We start from the raw sequence: 20,529 nt of genomic DNA on the forward strand, positions 1-20,529 counted from the left end.
AGTTACTGGAGAAACTGTCATCTGGGAAGGTTAGGAAAGTAGTGTTTTAGAGAAAGTGAAGATAGAAGGGAGACAAGAACTAGCATTGTGGAGCCCCTAATGTTCTGTTCAGCACTTTGTGATTCTTTCATTTGCTCTTTCCCACGGTTGTATTTGATGACAGTGCTTTTTTTAGCTGAAGAAGTCGGTTCAGAGGTCATTTGCCCATGGCTAGTAACTAGCAGAGCCGGGACTGTCAGATTCTAAATTCTCTTTTTCTACTTTATCTCACTTGAGCCATCTCATTTTTTTTTTTTCGAGAGAGGTCTCTTTCTAATCTGTTTAAAACAGAAATACTTTTGTTGTGCTAAAGATCGAGAGAGAGAGAGATTCTATGACTTTTTAAAATAAACTTTTTTAGAGCTTAATCCTAATTATTGAAAGAGGCTGTTTTACATCTATCGTACAAAGATGGACAGGTAGGAGAATTTTTTTAAAATAGGTGATTATTTGCACTGATGATCAGTATTTATTTCCTTTCTCTCTCATTATTGGAGACAGTTAACTTCCTAAAAACTGGAAAAAAATTGTTTTTCCAACACACTGCTGCCTTACTGGATGTAATAACTTTTATATCAAGACGTAGATCATTGTTGTCATTCTTAATATAATTATTTATACTTTCAAAAATAGCTCCCCAAATATTGATAACAAAATAGAATACAGTGCTGGTCTTTCACAATAGATATTCAAGGTGAAAAGTTTTTTAAAAATCAGAGTTAAGAACCTTGGGCCATCTGAGCATTCGTTATGGGTGTTGGATGACAGTTTTGTCCTATGGCTAAAACATTCTATCTCTCTTCTCCATAATGAAGTGAAGATATGTCAGGTGTAAGTAATTGTAAGATCACCAGAAGGTGTTTTCTTCTTCTGTACTTCCTTTCAGGAATTTTCTGTTGGCATCACTGAAGACTTTATTGAACATCTTTCAGAAGGGGCTTTGGCAATTGAAGTCTATGGCCATAAGATGAATGATCCTCGGAAAAACCCAACCCTGTGGGATTTGGGGATTATCCAAGCAAAAACACGCAGCCTTCGGGACAGGTGAATTTTAGATATCCATCTGATTCCATTTATAATTTTAAAAAATTGCTAGAGATTAATATTGTCATTTATAAAGGTTACCCCTTCCTGAGCATTACCAGTATTCCAGTAATAGCTGGTGTTATGTCCACGGTATTAACAGCACAGTTAAACTTCCTTGGAGGAGTGAACTTTGAAGAGTGATGGGAAAAAGTTAAGAAATCGGTAGTTAAGAATAAAGTGTGAAATGAATTTTTGGAGAATAGGTTGCTTATCATTATGAAATACTTCTAATTAATCATCTGTAGAGAAAATAGATCAAGATATACTCTGGAATTCAGGTTTACATGTTTTTTTAAAAAAATAAATTTATTTATTTATTTTTGGCTGTGTTGGGTCTTCGTTATAGCGTGCGGGCTTTCTCTATTTGTGGTGAGCGGGGGCTACTGTTCGTTGCGGTGCGCGGGCTTCTCACTGCGGTGGCCTCTTTTGTTGTGGAGCACTGGCTCGGCATGCAGGCTTCAGTAGTTGTGGCACTCAGGCTCAGTAGTTGTGGCTCGTGGGCTCTAGAGCACAGGCTCAGTAGTTGTGGCGCACGGGCTTAGTTGCTCCGCAGCATGTGGGATCCTCCTGGACCAGGGCTCGAGCCCGTGTCCCCTGCATTGGCAGGTGGACTCTTAACCACTGCACCACCAGGGAAGTCCCTTACTTAGTCTATCTTTAGCTCAAAGTTCTTTTCAAGTAGCATTAATCATGGAAGGAGGAAGGCTTACTTGTTGACCAGGATTTTAAACAGAAGAGTTAAAAGGAAAAGACTGAAAGAGCGTATATTTGTACTGCATCTGATTATAGATGAGAAGCAGATTTTCTTCTTTTTTTTGTATTTAGAAAGTTTTACCAAGTACTAAATTAGACATTGGGATTTTTTTTTTGATTCTCTTATTGACCTCAGCAGAGATACTTGTCAAGTCACTAAAGCATACAGCACTACCTTTGCTGTATGAAAAGCTAATCACTGCAACTTACTTCTGTACTTCTGATAACAATGTTTAAACTTTTGAATAACCACTTTGAAATAGATTTGTAATTATCATACCTTTTTGAATGAAATAAAGGCATCATTTTTAGTTCTGATGTTGTTTGTTGAACTTTGCTTTTAATTACATTTGCCAGTACGTATTTGTGTATTACTCACTGAACTACAGATAATTCTACTGAGTTATTCTGTTTGGAGGTTATTTTCATCATTAATTCTCATGTGTAGGATCCTAAGCTGCCTGTATTGAAATAGAAATGTATGATTTTCCAAGAACTTCAACTATTTCCTAGATGGAGCGAAGTCACCAGGAAAGTGGAATTCTGGGTTCAAATCTTGGAACAGAATGAGAATGGTGAATACTGCCCTGTAGAGGTAATTCCTGCAAAGGACGTGCCAACAGGTGGAATCTTCCAACTCCGGCAGGTAATGAAATTTTTAATGTTAACATTGAATTCTTTGGTGTCGTAAAGGTTAATATTGGATTCCTTTTAGCAGAAACATCAGGGATAATGACATCTAGATTGGCCAAGACTACTTATTAAAGTTTTCTCTCCCTTCATGTGTATTTTCTTTCATTTTCAAAAATAAAGCTGTTTACAGTATTTAAAACCAGCTTCTGTGAAGTTTAAGCAAGAAAAAGATAAGCTTTGGGGACTCCCCTAGTGGCACAGTGGGTAAGACTTGTGCTCCCAGTGCACAGGGGTTCCGGGTTCAATCCCTGGTCAAGGGAACTAGATCCCACATGCATGCCGCAACTAAGGGGCCAGCAAGCCGCAACTAAGGAGCCAGCAAGCCGCAACAAGGAGCCCACGTGCTGCAACTAAGGAGCCCACCTGCTGCAACTAAGACCCAGTGCGACCAAATAAATAAATATTTTTTTTTAAAAAAAGAAAAAGATAAGCTTTAAAGTGACTTAGAATTGAACTGTAGGAAATAAAACAAACGTATCAAGCAGCATTAGAACATTTATAAAGACAAGGAGAGGCTGTGTGACATGGCAGAAAGAACAAGCACTTCAGAGTCTAACGTTCTGGGGTTTGGTTCTGGCTGTCCCATGGCCTAGCTGTATATCCGTGAGCAAGTTCAGTCACCTCCCGGAACCTTTTCTCAGGTGTAAAGTGGAGCGGGGTGATAACACCAACTTTGTAGGGTTATTGTGAGGATTAGAAATACTGTATATGAGGCTTCCCTGGTGGCGCAGTGGTTGAGAGTCCACCTGCCGATGCAGGGGACACGGGTTCGTGCCCCGGTCTGGGAGAATCCCACATGCCGTGGAGCGGCTGGGCCCGTGAGCCATGGCATCTGAGCCTGCGCATCCGGAGCCCCCGCTCTGCAACGGGAGAGGCCACAACAGTGAGAGGCCCGCGTACCGCAAAAAAAAGAAATACTATATGGAGCCCAGTGCTTGATACATGGGAGATGAGAAGTGTTTTTCCCTCTGATGCCCACCAGTTCTCTGCTTCTCTGCAGGCACCAACTGGGTGTCTTGTAATTCAGTTCAGTTTGGACCCTAACTACCCAGAGCGAGCATCACACTCCACAGGTTTAAGGGCCCAGACTTACACAGGACTGCCCTCACTTCAGACGCCAGCTGCAAGTATCAGGGCCCCAGGTCACCCACATTTCTGTCCTACTTGGCTACAGTTGAGGGTTCCCGCAACTCTCAGGTTTCATAGTTTGCTGGAATGACTCACAAAACTCAGGAAATGTTACCAGTTTACTGCAAAAGATACAACTCAGGAACAGCCAAGCGGAAGAGCTGCATGGGGTAAGGTGTGGAGGAAGGATGAGGAGCTGCCGTGTGCCCTTCGCTGCGCCAGCTTCCCAGCACCTGACGTGTTCACCAGCCAGGAAGCTCTAACCCCATCGTTAGTAGGTTTTTACGTAGGCGTGGTGGATGACAGCGCTGGCCTTTGGTGATTAACCCCATCTCCAGCCCCTTTTTTCTCTCTCCCTGAGGTTTTGGCGTAGGGCTGAAAGTTCCAACCTCCTGATCTAGGCTTGGTCTTCCTGGTGACCAGCCCCAATCCTGAAGCCACCTAGGGATCTGCCTAGAGTGACCAAATGAAAAGTCACATCGTTAAAAGACGCACCTATCACCTTTATCATTAAAGAAATTCCAAGAGTTTTAGGAGCTCTGTGCCAGGAACTGAGGACAAAGACCAAATATCTTTTCTATCTTACTTAACACGTTAGGTAAATAGGACACGTTAAGTAAATGCAGCTAGGTAGATGTGAATACCTGCCAGAAACCAATACAGCAGAGACACGTGTGGGACTTGTCACTTAACCCCAGACAGATGTGATCTGTAGTATCTGTGCTGCAAATTAAAGATGAGAGAGAGTATCTTAATAGAATTTACATGTAAGACTTAGAAATACTCTTGTTTGCTATTCTTTACATGAAGTCAACATTTAGTAGAATATTATTGCCTGTGATAGTTTCCATACTTTAAAACAGTAGTAAAATATTAGAATGGCTCAAGAAAATGAATGTTGAAATCATTCAAAGCAAAATATGAGAAAAGGTTAAAGGAAAAAGTTTGCTTAAATAAGTTTCTGAATGTCTTAGGAGGAGGAAAATGATAAGCACTTGTTCTCTGACCCTAGCAAATGAATTTTAGCAAATCCATTCATGTATAGACAAGGCACTAAAAGCATAAAGGAAATTAGTTTAAAATATAGTGTGAGATATATACATAAAATAGGATTCATAAGGGTGTGAAGAACATCTTTTCCTGAACATCTGTTAAAACTATATATATCCTCTTTGGATGCCTTAGAAATTCTTCATCTCCCGGAAGGCAAGACCAGATAATTTTCTGTGGTTTAGTATAAATTGAATATTTAAGTGTTTTTCACACTTCTGGCAACCTTTACTAAAAGTGTTCAAAGATATCTTGGGTATATCAGGAAAGGCTTTTTTGAAGGATGTGCATCTTGACCTGGGTGGTGAAAGAATCATGTTGGAAGGGTTCTTCATATATAAATGGCAGGAATAAAGATAGAGGGTGGAATTAGGTAAGTTTGGGTAGAAAGTATCAGTAACTTGTAGGAAGAGCTAGAAACAGTAACAGAAGAGGTTATAGAGGCTTGGGGCAGCTAGTTCATGGAGGGCCTTGGATGGTAGACTTACTAGAATTCAAAATTGGAACCTGTTGTTCTCCAACAGGAAAAGTAGCAGAGGAGAACTGATTAGATTAACTGCATGCATTTGCTAGTTTTGTAGTTAAAAAATAGTCAAATATCGGCAGTTACAAGAAGTTCACTAATAGTTTATGTATTCGTAAAGCTGTTCAAAGCTTTTCTGTGAAGCATTAAGCCATTCCTGGATCTTTTCCCTCCATTTTTCTCTCTCTCTATCCTGTATTCTCCCCCAAAGTGTAGGTACTTCACCCTTCACGTTTGGGCGCACATTCAGAATAGGTCACTTCCTGTCTCAGGCAAAGTGAAAACCAAAGGTAGCTAATTGAAATGACTAAAGTATTTCAGACAATTAAAATGTTTTCTGAGTTACTCTTTGCACAAAATATCTGATGCATGGTCCTCGGAAAATATTAAAGACATCTGCAACCCATCTCTTTAAATCTAGCTTGATAGGATCAATCATTGCCTAAGCTGATTTTCCTGATGATACAAAGCTCTTGGGAATTAAAATCCGATGGAAGAGGGGAAGGGTAACTGACTTGAAATTACATGTTGAGATTCTGTTTTTCAAATTCTATTTTACATTCCTAGAATTTATAAACCAACTTTGAAGTCAGTGATTGGGGATACTGAGAATTTTCTTTTAAAAATTACTTCATTGTAAATATTCAAAGTCACATAGTGTTTATTGTGAAAACATGCTTAAAGAAGGAACAGTTTCTTTCTGATCAATTCTTCATTTTGCAACTTGGCTTAAAATTATTTTGTTTTGGGATGAGAGCAGTGAATTCAGGATAGTGTAATCATTCTTATTATTCTGATTGCTTATTTTTTGAAGTGGATCATACTATATATACTGGCTTTGGTAATCTGCTTTTGTAAAAGAAGTCTAGTTAACATCTGTCACTGTACTCTTTAACTTATATATCATGTATGTTTTTCTATAGCAATATTTTAATGACCATGTAAATATTTCATTAACATACTATAGTTTAAGCAGTTATCAATGATATACATTTAATTTGCTTCTAATTTCTTGTTATTCTTAACATTGCTGTAAGAGTCTTTATGTACATATATGGTTACTTAAAACAGGTTCCTAGAAAGTTGAATTGCTGGGTCAAGGGATACTTATTTTTTAAGGCAAATTGCCCTGCAGAAAGCTTTACCGATTTATATTCCCACCAACAGTGTATGTAATTGCCTTTTTTGTAAACTTTGGGCAATATTGTAAATTGCCTTTTTAAAAGATAATTGCTAGCTTGGTAAGTGAAAATAAAGGTGTTTCATGCTTATTTTAATTTGCTTATTAGTAAGTGGAACATTTTATATTGTCTAGCCTTTTGTATTTCTTTGTTAGATTGTTTTAAAGTTTTTTTTTGTTGGAAAAAATATCTAAGCCATATATTTGTTCCTGATTAGTTTTTGAATTTGTAATTTACTACTAAACATGTAAGATACGGTGAGATAGCATCTCTAAAGATAAATGCTTTTCTCATCATCATCCTGTAGGGGTCTCTCTAAACCAAATTTTTGGGAATCAAACCGATTTTGAGAAACTCTTAAAATTGTCTGTGATACAGGGGCAGTCCCGGCGAGTCCAAGTGGAAGTGAAGTCTGTGCAGGAGTCTGGGACTTTACCGCTGATGGAAGAATGTATATTGTCTGTTGGCATTGGATGTGTAAAAGTCAGGGCGCCGAGATCGGCCAAGACGCATGAAACCATCCATGTAAGTCTCTGTTGACAGACTCAGCCAGACAAGAGAGTCTTTTGGAACCTGTCAGAAAACTGCCTTCCACAAACAATTCTTTCAGTATTTTATTTTCTTGGATATCTTTTTTTCTTTTCTTTTCTTTCTTTCTTTCTTTCTTTTTTTTTTTTTTTTTAACTGTATTGCATTTGCGTGGAACCACTGCACCAGCTTGTTGGTTTTCCCTGGTACACGGCAAACTGAGGGTTAAAACATCTCAGCCTCCAGGAGTTCCTCAGTGCCTGATTTCCGCCCCCCCACCCCTCTGCAGAAACCCCCTGCTGGCTCATAAAGACTATTTGCCAGCAGGTGTTTGATTTCCCCTGGGGAGTGGGACTATAAACCCAGCAGGGGGAGAGTATTGTACTAGCTCTCTGAAAAGGTCAAATGAGGTTCTTCACTTTCCTATGAGAAGCTCAAGGTTTCACTCCAACTACCTGAAAACTGTAAAACCCAGAGTGAGGGTGAGCGTGGGTGGGAGATGAAAAAGCGTATTCGTTAAAGTAGAAAATATAAAGTATGGGAGAAGATTCAAACTTGTTTAGCGTAGTCTGATTCTTGGATAAATGATTGTTTCGGCTCTGCATAATATATTTTTTCTCTTAGGAGGAAGAGGAGGACATGGACAGTTACCAGGTAATGAAGCATGGGTTATCCTAGTCAAATAAGCTCGGTTAAAGTACTAAATTACACATTCCTGAGTCTTGCCATACTGTTACTTAGTAACTACACAGTTAGTTTTGATTCAAATATTGCTTTGTCTCAAGTTAAAACAGAAGGGAACAATCATTTGTGACTGTTATCCTTTTCCAAACCTGGAGCTGCCCATCCAGGCCCCTGCAGATCCATTCTTCAGGTCCTCTTCCTTGCACTTGTTCTCTCCTTTTTCCCTGGAAGAGCTGTTGCAGACTTGGCTTCAGTCAAGCCACGCCCCTTAGGTATTTTCCATACTTTAAGCCAGGTCTCCTTTCCCTACTTCCTGGAGTCATACAGGTTTTGTTTTGTTTTTCCCCCCACCCCCCCTTTCCCTAATCTCCTGCAAGATTTTGTTTACGTCTGATAAATTTTATTTTGTGAGTCTGGTTAGTCATCGTTTAGCACCGTCAGAGCTCTTCGGATCCTGATTATGTCAGCCAGTGCAGTCACCCTCCTGGTTTGGCTTCATTCTAATTGGATAAAAATGTCTGCTTTCCTATAAGTTGCTGATAAAAGTATTGAGGGTTAAATACAGAGTCCTGTGGCACAACCGTAGGGAATTCTTTTAAGCTGACGTTATTCCATTAATCACTATTCTTTGGATGTGATATTTCAGTCTTCTATAATTTCTTCCAAGTAGATCCATTGCACATTTCTTCTTCTTGTCCACAAGAATGTCATGAGCTATTTGGTTAAGTGCCTTAGTGAAATCCAGATACTCCCAATATGCTCAGCATTCCACTGATCTACCCAGTCACGTAACTTTATTACAGAAGGAAATGAGGTAAGATGGGAGCACAGTCAGGTGTTGACTGGTAGAGTTGTTAGTCTGTTGGTAACATCCCGTCTGCCACCCCCCCCCAAAAAAAAAGAAACCCAACAGAAACTAGGGAGAGAAGCATTTACATGATTTGTAGATACTGGTGAAACATGTTGAAGGCTGTAGTTAAGATATCTGAAGAGTTCTTCTGATGGTTCTAAGGGATATAAATTTGAGGATTATCGAGTAGTATTTGTGATTTTTATCCAGCAAAGAGACCTTGTAGAAGATATTAGCTGCATGAGTGCTTGGAGTTCTACCCTTTGAGCCAATAGAAATAAAACTGGTTCTGGGGCTTCCCTGGTGGCGCAGTGGTTGGGGGGTCCGCCTGCCGATGCGGGGGACGCGGGTTCGTGCCCCGGTCCGGGAGGATCCCGTGTGCCGCGGAGCGACTGGGTCCGTGGGCCATGGCCGCTGAGCCTGTGCGTCTGGAGCCTGTGCTCTGCATCGGGAGAGGCCACAGCAGTGAGAGGCCCGCGTGCCGCAAAAAAAATAAAAATAAAAAAAGGGAAAAACTGGTTCTGGATTATCAGAGTGCCCTTTCAGAAATGGTGTTACTCTAGTACAGTAATGCTTTAATTTCTGAAAGTTTCTATTCTGAATAATGGTTGGATTCAACTAGTAGTGGTAATAAAAATGTTAGGGTATAATGCTTTACATTTTTGAAGCATATTAGAGTAAGGTAAGATAGAGTATCGGTTTCAGATATATTGTCTTGACGTTATATTTACTATAATCCCCTTGTTTGCTTCTAGGATCGGGATTTAGAGAGACTACGTAGAAAATGGCTAAATGTGTTAACAAAGCGTCAGGAGTACTTAGATCAACAACTGCAAAAGCTTGTCAGTAAACATGGTATGAAAAGCAACTTCTAATATTCCCCCCCACCCCAAATCAGTGTGCTGTTAATTCCCATTTGCAGTTACATGAAATAAAAGTAGACGAACACATCAGTAGTGGGAATGGCGAGAACATAGGAATGGTGCTTATTTGTGTCACATCCTTTCAAAAGGACAGTTATCCACTTGTAAGGATGTCTTTGCATAGGTCTCCCTTCCCCCCCAACAAAGAGGAAATAGAGTACGTGCAGTAAACATTGTCCCTCAAAAATAACTAAAGGAAGATGCTCACATTTCTTGATTTCTGGTCCAGAGGCACTTGAGCCCTCTGACTCTCGAAGAGATCATCCCTGTGCTGTTCCACCGTAGGCCTTCCATGAACTGAAGACGGCCTCTCTGTGAGAGCACACCAGCCTCGCTAGCTTATAGTTAGTTTTTTATCATGAGCTTTTTATCACGAATTAGGGAAGTATTAAGTTGCTAGTGAACCCTCCTCAACCAATACATGGAATATGGGAACATCCTGTGGATAACATAGGACAAAGCGTAAACAGCAGGTAAGAAGTGGGACCCCTGTATTTGATCCTCATTCTTGACGTTCTAGATAAAACAGAGGATGATGCTGACCGTGAAGCTCAACTACTAGAGATGAGGTTGACTCTGACTGAGGAGAGGAACGCAGTCATGGTTCCCTCAGCTGGCAGTGGGATCCCAGGGGCCCCGGCAGAATGGTATGGGTGCTGCCCTGTGTCTTCTGAAGTTCTCTGTGCTCATGGAGCTGCCCACTTTCTCTATGTGTGTTGCCTCTGCTTTGATTAATGGATGACTTACCATAGCGTGTGGGGAAAAAAGTTGTTTTAATTAGAGGAGGTGTTAAATTATTTTCATGAGTTGGAATAACTGTGGCCTAAAACCGTTTTATTAAGTAATATTGTTTTTGGCCCAAGTAATTAAGATTCCTGAGAATCTAAATCAATATTTAGTACCATTGCACTTAGCATTTAAAAAAATAGTTAATATGTTAATTACTTGGGTCATTCCCTTAAAAGACTATTCAGTCATAATAAAATTGCATCACCAGGTGTTTTTGATTTTGGTACTAGATTGAACTGTCAGCAAATGTTCTCTGCCACTTTATAGAAATTAAAAATAGTAAATTAAGCCACATGGGGCCCTTAGGTATATAACTTTATAAGAAAGTACGTTTAAACAAGGGAGCTTCAACTTCAGTGATGAACAGGTATATGTGTTTTCTAAGACTAAGTTCTAATATCAGAGCGTATGATAATTATACATGGAAGCACCAGAGAAAAGAAGCAGCAGTGCCAGTTAAGTCTTTGTGGCATCTCTGATGTGAAATTATAGCTAACCCGGTACCCAGAATTATCATTGGTTGACCTGTAATTGCTCTGAATGTATGAAGGCTGAGTCGTGAAGCACATGCCGCTGAGAAAGGCTGCTTTATTTGAGATGCTGTTGTTCGTTATGTTTTAGGACGCCGGTTCCTGGGATGGAAACACACATTCCCGTTATATTCCTTGACTTAAATGGTAAGTTAAGAGGTGCCTTCCGAAGGCAACTCTGACTAATTAGTGTCCAAGTAACACTTAGATTCTAACAAAGTATGCAGTTAGGCAATTCTGTAAGCCTAAGGTTTGGGTCTGTTTTATGTGTGCCAAAGGACTCTAATCCTTGACAAAGAATGAATTTCCTGTAAGAACAGTATTTTTTTTTTAACTGTGATAGGTATGTCTCATCGTGATGTGTTCTCACATTTCATTCTACAACCCATACTGCTTTGTGTGCTTTGTTCTCCCATCAGTTTAGGATGGCAGTAATGTTTTCCACACTTAAGATATTTTCTTCTTTAATTCTCAGGAGGACTCCTCTCCAGAAAGGACTAATAACTAGTGATGCTTATGTAGCATGTTGCTTTTATCTGGTGTCTTCTTAGCATTACCTTATGAATTTCTCACTTTATCTGTGAGTTCTTGTGCCATTCATCACTGCGTTGCCTTTTTTTTTTTTAAATAACTGTCATTTTTTTCCCCCTCGTGTAAAATATTTTGGATGTGGCTGCATTTTACAAATATTCTGTCTGAGGAGGGAAATAAAAATGAAAAGGTAGATTAAAGAGCTAAAAATAAGTTTGAAAGTCAGCATTTAAATTCCAAAGGCATCTGCAGAAGAACTGTGTATTAAAATGAACCATCCTAAATAGGCAAGCTGGGATGTCCTCAGTGGTTTTCTTCTGCCCTGAAAGTGCGTTACAGCATCTCAGGTATTTAGCGTCCTGTGCTGCTTGGCTTACTTGGACCTGTGAGAGTTTTTCACATACACACGGAGTCAGAGAAGAGCACTTAGCCACTTGCACCGTACATCCACCTGTCGGGGTTTTAATGCATTGCCACAGCACTCTATCCTTCCTTGTTCTCTTGAGCCTTGGAGACTGAGGGCGACTCTGTCTTGTTCTTACCCGAGGTTCCTAGATAGGTGAGGGGTGTGTGTGTGTAGGAGGGTTAGAAAGTGGAAGAGAATAAGCTTCAAGAAGACCTATTAGTATGGATATTCCAAGACAGGAGCAGCACCCTGTTCGGCCTATGCCCGTTCTTGGTCCACACAAGCCCACGTACTAGAAGAAATACTTTCGACGTTTACTTGCAAGCTTAAGATGCATAGGGAGTTGGGAGGGCCAGGCTTGGAGATGAATAACCAAAGGGCCACAGGGCAGCCCTTCAGTTTCTTAACTGTCGGATGATTGGAATCACTGTCACTCTCATTTCTTCAGCACACTAAAAGACAGGGAATTGGGGTTCTAATGCTATCATTAACATTTATGGGCTGACCTGGTGTAACCTCTTGGGTTTCTTGGCTTCGGTTGCCTTCCATGTAAAATAAGGCACGGAGGTAGGAGATTGGATTTAGATAATTTCTTGAGGCGTTTTCCATCTCTAAGACCCGTGAACTGTTTAATGGTCATCATCTGTGTGATGTAAGATTTCAGAGCCAAAAAGCAAATGAAATTTGAGGCAGGAGAATTCTGCTACTAAGCACGTTGAAATTCAGCTGGTAGGGGTTATCCTTTAAAATGATCTCCATACTGAATGGACCTTCTCTGCTTTTAGCTGATGATTTCAGCTCTCAGGATAATCTTGATGACCCAGAAGCTGGTGGATGGGATGCTACCCTGACTGGAGAAGAAGAGGACGAGTTCTTTGAACTGCAGATTGTCAAACAGCATGATGGAGAGGTAAATAAAGCATAACTCGGGAAGACTGGATGAAAAGTAGTTTCTTTAACCTTTCCATGAGCCTTTGAAAACAATCAGCAAGGTAATCATTTCAGTGCTTACATTTCTCAAGAAATATAAATGAAAACCTTTCAATGTGATTTCCAGAAAGAAGGGAACCACTTCCAGAAGGAGTAGACCAATCAGACCACATCCATTCACTGTTTTACTTCTTTTCCTGGTGAAGGATCTTTGTTAGTAATTCATAGTTCAGGTCAGCAGTGGTCTACTCTCTGGGGAAATGCTCCTGAAGTACATAGAGGTAAAATGGCACAGTGTTTGGGATTGGCTTCGAAATGCTTTAGTGAAGACTTCTTAATAAGGGAGAAAAAGAATAGATGAAGACACATGATAATGTTTGAATCTGAGTGATGGGTATACACTGGGGGCTTATTTTCTAATTTTGAGCATATTGGAAAAATTATAAAATATATTAAGGAAGGAAAGCCGATGTGATACTCTGAAGGACACATCATCACATAGTGAGTGGTATTCTGAAGATGCAAAACTTGAACTGCGGTGCATTCTGTAAAACAGTGGACCTGCACCCGTCTTTAATAAGTCAGTGCCGTGAGTGACAAAGAAAGCCTGGGGAACCAGCCTAGATGAAAGTAGACTAAAAGAACAGGACAGCTAAATGCAGTTTGTGATCCTGGGTCAGAACAGCTGAAACATTTGAATATGGACTCTGTATTATATAGTAGTATTGTATTGATGTTAAATTCCTGAATATGATAATTGTCCTATGGTTAAGTTACAGGATGTCCTTGCTCTTAGAAGATACTTGCTGAAGTATTTAGAGATGCAGAGTTACCTGCCTATAACTTACTCTAAAGTGCTTCAGTAAAAAAACCCAAAAAACAACAGCAATACTGTGTGTGTTTGTGTGAGAGAGAGGGAAAAGGGCAAAATGTTAACAGGTGGTGAATCTACCTGAAAGAAATACAGGAGTTCATTGTACTCAATTTGCGACTTTTACGCTTGAGTATTTTTCAAAGTAAATAAATTTTAGCTGTCGGCCAGGAACAGCCTGCTCTGTACTCCCTCGAGTAGGTGCCTGAGGCCACATCCTGGGATTCCCATGGTCTCCCAGGGCACTTCTCTTAGCAGAGCTGCACTCATTGAGTGGCCTGCTCCACTTCAGCCCAAGCCAAGATGTTTCCTTGTGGGGTTTTGTGTTTTAGGAGGAGGGGGTGACTGTTCTGTCTTCTCTGCAGGTGAGAGCGGAAGCCTCCTGGGACTCCGCAGTGCACAACTGCCCTCAGCTGAGTAAAGGCACGCCCGCGGATGAGCGAGTGTTTCTCATCGTGCGGGTGACGGTCCAGCTCAGCCATCCAGCCGACATGCAGTTGGTATTACGCAAGCGCATTTGTGTCAGTGTTCACGGCCGGCAGGTGAGTCATTGATCCTAGTTGAAGAAACGACTTTGGGTCAGACACGAGGGCGGGGCTGTGGAAGGATTGCTCTGGCCTCCTGTCCCCCCAGGCTCTGTGAAGCTCTGAGCTTTTCTCTTTCGGTTGACTATTGCTGTCCTATAACCGTGCTTGCTTCAATCCCGGAACCCGTCAGCCTGACTTCCTCCTAGACGACCCTGAATTGTTACCCTGAATCTTTGTTACTGCAGAGGCACAGCTCACAGCCCTTCCTTTGGGTGCCATAGGGCCCTGTCAAGACGAAGCTCACTGTTTTTGTCTTTGACTCTTCATCTGGGTCCTACAAGATGAGAATGTTCACCACAGATGAGCTGTTGTTTGTGCTGTTCACCATTTCGTTTTCTGTGCCTTTCTTTTCTTTCAGTCCTCTCTGCCGGTTCATTGATTGTGTATTTGGAGAGAGTACTCTGTCAAGCTTTGGGGTAAAAAGATGAATAAGAAATAATCTGCATCCTTAAAGAGCCAGTGTCCACTGGCCTATGAGTGTATAAGCAGACGACTCTCTTCTACTGTGGCAGTGCAGCTCAGAGGGTGAGAGTGCAGTCAGGGAAGGCTTCAAAGAGGAGGGGGCATGTGAGCTGCTCCGTTGCAGGCAGGGGTGGTTGGCAGGCAGAGGAGTCGCTGGCTGTTTTCACCGAGAGGAGGAAATATCCATGCAGAGGTGGTGAGGAAGGAAAGGGCGTGGCAGCTTGGGGACCGTTAGAAGCAGAGTGTGACGGGGTGTGCTGCAGAGGCCACGGCTGTGGCCATCAACACAGTTGCAGCTAGGTTATGAAGGACCTTGTGCCATATGAACCAGTTTAGTAGAAAACTTCTAGATAAGAATATAAAGGATTTCTGCTGTTGGTTCTGCAATGATACGATTTGGGAGGTTGATTCTAGGGGTTCTTCTCAATACACTGGCTAAAACCAGGACAAATGAAAATAAATCTTTTCATTTAGAAGAGTACAGTCACGGTTGACAGAGTCCTGGATGTAATCTCCACCCCTAAAAATTAATCTTTAGTTCTAAATGTCACACTGATATCAATCTTTGAATGAAGACCGGCAGTGATGCTGTTAAAAATGCAGCTCTTTAGCTTGGCGATCGAGCATCAGTACATACAGGTCATGGCATAGCTGTAGATGTATGTATATGCCGTGTCTCCCATTCACTCTTTTCTTGGTCTCTCTTTTCTCGGAAGTCTATTTTTAAATAAATTTATTTTATTTATTCATTTTTGGCTGCATTGGGTCTTCATTGCACATGCAGGCTTTCTCTAGTTGCAGTGAGCGGGGGCTACTCTTGGTTGCTGTGCATGGGCTTCTCGTTGCGGTGGCTTCTCTTGTTGTGGAGCATGGGCTGTAGGCGCACGGGCTTCAGTAGTTATGCCACGTGGGCTCAGTAGTTGTGGCTCGCGGGCTCTAGGGTGCAGGCTCAGTCGTTGTGGCGCACGGGCTTAGATGCTCCACAGCATGTGGGATCTTCCCAGACCAGGGCTCGAACCATGTCCCTTGCATTGGTAAGCAGATTCCTAACCATTGTGCCACCTTATAAGTCTGGAGTCAAGAGCGAAGGGATGAAATAAATGCATTCTAAGAGGCTCTTGCATTCTAAGAGGCTAAAATCTTTTAAAAAGTTAACTAAAGATCACTGAATTATTATTAAGTTTGTGAAAATATGTACTTCTGAGACCAAACAGTTTTTTTCCTATTCTGTTTGGGGGCTTTTACCTATTTCCTACTTGGCTTTTGCATGAGGGAAAAAGGTTCAGTGTCAGTTTAATATTCTCTCTTATTCTTATCTTTATTCACCAGTTATATTCTGCCCTCATCCGTGCTCTCTTTAACCTCTACAGGATGTTCAGTCTTAGCAACATCTTCAAATGAGTCATCTATGCATTAATTCAGTAGTTCAATTCTTAACCGTGCAAAGAGCACAGTCAGCATAAACAATGACCATGCACTCTTAAATCATTCTTCATAACGATCCTGCTTTGGTCAAGAATTAATGCCTGGACTTGTCAATATTCATAGTGCAAGATGTCCATCGTGCTGGAAAGAAAAAAAAAGGATAAGGGTCACCAGCCCTTCCTTACATCTTTGTTAGAAGGTCATTTTATCTTGTAGAAGTCAACAGTCTTATTTCTGTAGGCTTTCAGCAGAGTTGAACCAGATGCCTAGTGTGGTTCCAGAGTTTAGGGTTTGTACTTTTCATATATTCGGTATGGGACCTGTCACGTGGCAGGCATCATATAAATTGTTTTGGGGCACTAAGACAAAGTTGAGGAACTTATATGTAGTGATTTGGATTCTGACTTATATTGGAAGTATGTTCTTTTCCTTTTTGGTTAGAGTGAATGTGGTGTCGTTTATGCTGTCTCTTTGTTAATGAAAACTCAGTTTTTGAGGTGGGAAACCATGTCTTCTATTTTGTTTTTCTCTAGGGTTTTGCTCAGAGTCTCCTAAAAAAGATGTCACATCGAAGTTCTATTCCAGGCTGTGGAGTGACCTTTGAAATTGTCTCCAATATTCCAGAGGTGAAGGATCATATGAAATTTGAATATACTAAAAATAAACATGTAGAAAGAGCAAACTCCCTGAAAAGTCACCTATGCAAGAAATGTGTGTTAAATGAAAATGTATATTTAGGAAAATGTTATAGATTTGTAGAGGAATTTCCTAATCTTAACTTGATTCAGAGTAAAATGTACTTGTGTGGCTTTAAAGGTTTTGGTTTTAGTATTTTGTTAAAGAAGAATCTTTTGAAAAGCAAATCAACACCTTTTTACCCACAGAAGAGGGTATAACCCTTGAAGGAAGGCAACACAGCATAACATAGAGTTTCAGGGTTTCATTTTGGAATGAAACAGAAATCTTGTTTCTGTCACCTCTTAGTGACGTGAACTTGGGTAAGTTACTTTGAGCCTAAATTTTTTCATTTATCAAATTGGGTTAGTGATACCTTCTGTACAGGGTTTTTTTTAAGGATTAAATGAGACAATATACACAAATTGTGTACATGCTAAACAATAAATTGTAATTGCTATTATTATTATAGTTACTATTATTATTTCTCTTTCTGAGCTAATTCAGATATGCACAGGAATCAAACAGATAGAGCTGAAAATACCCCTGACAGGAGCTTGCTGGAGGATGTAGTTTATATGTGCTTCCTAGTACTTAATTCCTGATTTAGACAGATTTGTGCACTTGGTTATTGGCATAGCTAGTAACAAGGCCTTCCTTACAGGAGTAGGAAAAGTGAGGGGTCTAAGAAAAGGACCCAACAAAAAAGACAAGAGTGGCTCCTTCTGCCACATTGACTACCCAGAATCAGGGAGTGAGTGGGGAGGTCCAGGCTGTGCTGCCCTTGGGGTGGAAAATGGGAATGGGACCCTGGGGCGAGCGCTCCCTCCTAAGCACACCATCCATGGTGCCTTCATTCTCTTGATTCAAGGGCTCAGTGCTTGTTGATTGATTCTGTTGATTATTTGAACAATAGATGGACAATATATATTTTAAGACAGATCAGGTTTTGGAAGAGTGAAAAGATTGCACAGCACTTAGGCTTTGTTTTAGAGTACTTACATCACAGAACACTCTTCCTCTCAAATAATGTCAAATAGTGACTAATCCTTGCCTGGACCTTCAAAGTATTAGGCTTACATAGCACATATTAACTGTTTATTTAATTTGGAGCCTGCTGACCATTTAAAAATTGAGCCCCTTTTCGAGTTAGACAAGCTGCAAAATCTTGGATCTGGAATATATTACTCTTTGTATACTTAGATGTGGGGTTAGAGATTTACTGTTTATTCTCTGTATCTGAGTGTTTGCTCTTTTTTCCAGTTGTTTCAGATCTTAACTCTATAAAACGGTTTGAATGCAGTTGAGAAACAGTGACACTTGCAGTGAACTATCTTCAGTTTTTCCTTTTCTCGCATCATCTTCTCTTCTCTCCTCATTTGTAGTTTTTTTTGGCTGTGTTGGGTCTTCATTGCTGCGTGTGGGCTTTCTCTAGTTGCAGCGAGCGGGGGCTACTCTTCATTGCAGTGCGCTGGCTTCTCATTGCGGTGGCTTCTCTGTTGTGGAGCATGGGCTCTAGGTGTGCGGGCTTCAGTAGTTGTGGCACGCGGGCTCAGTAGTTGTGGCGCACGGGCTCAGTAGTTGTGGCGCACGGGCTTAGATGCTCTGCGGCACGTGGGATCTTCCTGAACCAGGGCTCGAACCCGTGTCCCCTGCATTGGCAGGTGGATTCTGAACCACTGCACCACCAGGGAAGTCCCCCATTTGTAGTTTTCTTATCTTCTTTAACAGTGCTTTTATTCTTCAGGTGATACGGTTTTTCAGAGGGCAGAAATGTGGGGAAATCAGCGGAAAGATAAACACATAGCCTCACGTGACGGGGCTACCTATTAATAATTAGCTAAATGTCTAAGTTGGGAAGTGTTAGGGTCACATTATCAAATCCTGATGATAAAGACAAAGGAAAAGTGAGACTTAAAGCTTATAGTGTAAGGACTACACTAGTTTATTTTTTATTTCAAAATAAAATAGAAAGCTTCTTAAAAGCTAGAATTCATCATGAAAAAGCCTGGAAAAGTTCTTTGTGTTCCATATTACAGAAGCTTTGAGGGCTTGGTAGCAAAAAGAAGTAGTCATAGACCAGAGAGCAACAGGAGATGGTTTCACCTTTCTTCCTTTTTTTTTTTTTTTTAAAGCAGCTAGAATGCTTTCATTGCTAATGGGAGTGTAAAATGATACCACCACTGGCAGCTGATCATAAAGTTAAATAGACACCTACCCCGTGACCCAGTAATTCTACTTCTAGGTCCTTACCCAAGAGAGGTGAAAGCATATATCCATAAAGATCTGCACAGGAATATACAAAGCAGCTTAATTCAAAATAACCTAAAACTGGAAACAACCCAAACACCCATCAACAGACAAATGGATACATAAATTGTGGCATCTCCATACTGTGGAGTATTACTCAGCCGTACAAAGAAATGAACTGTGTGAACGAATCTCTAAATCACTATGCTAAGTGAAAAGCCAGGCGCCAAAGGGTGTCACTCCATTTATGTGAACTTCTAAAACAGGTGAACTGATCTGTGGTGAAAGAAACGACCTTGCCTTGGGGGAAGGGTAGGGGTCGAACTTTCTGAGGAAATGGAAATGTTTTATTTCTTGTGTGGATAACATGGATATATAATATATACATTTCTTTAAAACTCAGGTATCCTCTTTCTTAGAAAATCAGGATATTCAGTGGTTAAAAGAATACTCTATCAGGAGTCAGGAGACCTAATTCTAGTCTTGCTTCTTTTGCTAATTATGCGACCTTCCTCTTTCCTCATTTGTAAAATGAGGATGATTCCTGGGCCCAAACGAATTACTGTAGGAGACAAAAGTTTTGTGAACTTAAGCTGTCTTCTGAATTTTTCCATATTTTATCCATTCTAAGGCTTATGTAAATTTTTTTAAATAAATTCATTTATTTTATTTATTTATTTTTGGCTGCCTTGGGTCTTCATTGCTGCACGCAGGCTTTCTCTAGTTGCGGTGAGCAGGGGCTACTCTTGATTGCAGTGTGCGGGCTTCTTGTGGTGGCTTCTCTTGTTGTGGAGCACGGGCTCTAGGTGCACGGGCTTCAGTAGTTATGGCACGTGGGCTCTAGAGCGCAGACTCAGTAGTTGTGGTGCACGGGCTTAGTTGCTCTGCGGCATGTGGGATCTTCCCGGACCAGGGCTCGAACCCGTGTCCCCTGCGTTGGCAGGCAGGTTCTTAACCACTGTGCCACAAGGGAAGCCCGTAAGGCTTATGTAAATTTTAAAAAATATTTTTGAAGTTAGAATGTGTCTTATAATTGATGATATCTTAACGTTAATTGGCAGAGTTTTTTTCCCTCCTTAGTGGTATATGTCTTTTCTTAAAGTCGATGGTATCTTAAGATGCAGTGGCATGCGGATATATATTTTGTAGTCTTTGATGTTACTATAACAAATTCACCAGTAAAAAAAGTATCTCATTTTTCCTGAGAAGAGTACTTTGTTATGAGCCACATGAGCTTGAGATACCTGACTACATTAACAAAGTCCCTCCCTGACTTGCAAACATCCCATTTATATGCCTGGACCAGTTATGTCCAGGGAGCTGGGTGAGTGAGAATTTGCTTAGTTACTTCTCTTCTTGGTCAGCTTCCAGCCTTCGGCCTCTGCCACTGCAGAGTTGGGGATTGAGACCACACTTGGAATATGTAGTCTGTGGGAGGCTGCTTAGCAAAAGGGTTGGAACCCAGCCCTTCTTTCCATTCTTAGCCTCCATACCTGTGTCTGTCTCCTGCAGGGGTTGTTTGGATCCCACACGTATCCAGCTGTTACCCCAGCTCCTCAGTCCTCCCTCTGGCCCCCCAAGATATGTTCAGGAAGTACTATTGTGGTTAGATTTCCAGCTAGCCCACCAAATCCT

At 41.0% G+C, this 20,529-nt stretch overlaps 1 protein-coding gene across 3 annotated transcripts in view; it reads left to right on the forward strand.

Annotated features, from left to right (window-relative positions):
• Positions 1-20,529, forward strand: part of KIF13B (kinesin family member 13B) — a 185,607-nt gene that overhangs the window by 118,797 nt on the left and 46,281 nt on the right. For all 3 annotated transcript variants that reach the window (XM_029201887.1, XM_029201888.1, XM_029201889.1), the window contains 10 exons: positions 926-1,083; positions 2,392-2,524; positions 6,832-6,978; positions 7,606-7,635; positions 9,271-9,370; positions 9,959-10,085; positions 10,849-10,904; positions 12,480-12,604; positions 13,861-14,037; positions 16,503-16,595. In XM_029201887.1, the coding sequence (XP_029057720.1) occupies positions 926-1,083; positions 2,392-2,524; positions 6,832-6,978; positions 7,606-7,635; positions 9,271-9,370; positions 9,959-10,085; positions 10,849-10,904; positions 12,480-12,604; positions 13,861-14,037; positions 16,503-16,595 (1,146 nt within the window). The remainder of the gene's footprint in view (positions 1-925; positions 1,084-2,391; positions 2,525-6,831; positions 6,979-7,605; positions 7,636-9,270; positions 9,371-9,958; positions 10,086-10,848; positions 10,905-12,479; positions 12,605-13,860; positions 14,038-16,502; positions 16,596-20,529) is intronic.

The sequence above is a fragment of the Monodon monoceros genome, unplaced genomic scaffold (genome assembly GCF_005190385.1).
Source record: "Monodon monoceros isolate NGI ecotype Baffin Bay Population unplaced genomic scaffold, NGI_Narwhal_1 Super_Scaffold_5, whole genome shotgun sequence".
NCBI classification, from domain to species: Eukaryota; Metazoa; Chordata; class Mammalia; order Artiodactyla; family Monodontidae; genus Monodon; species Monodon monoceros.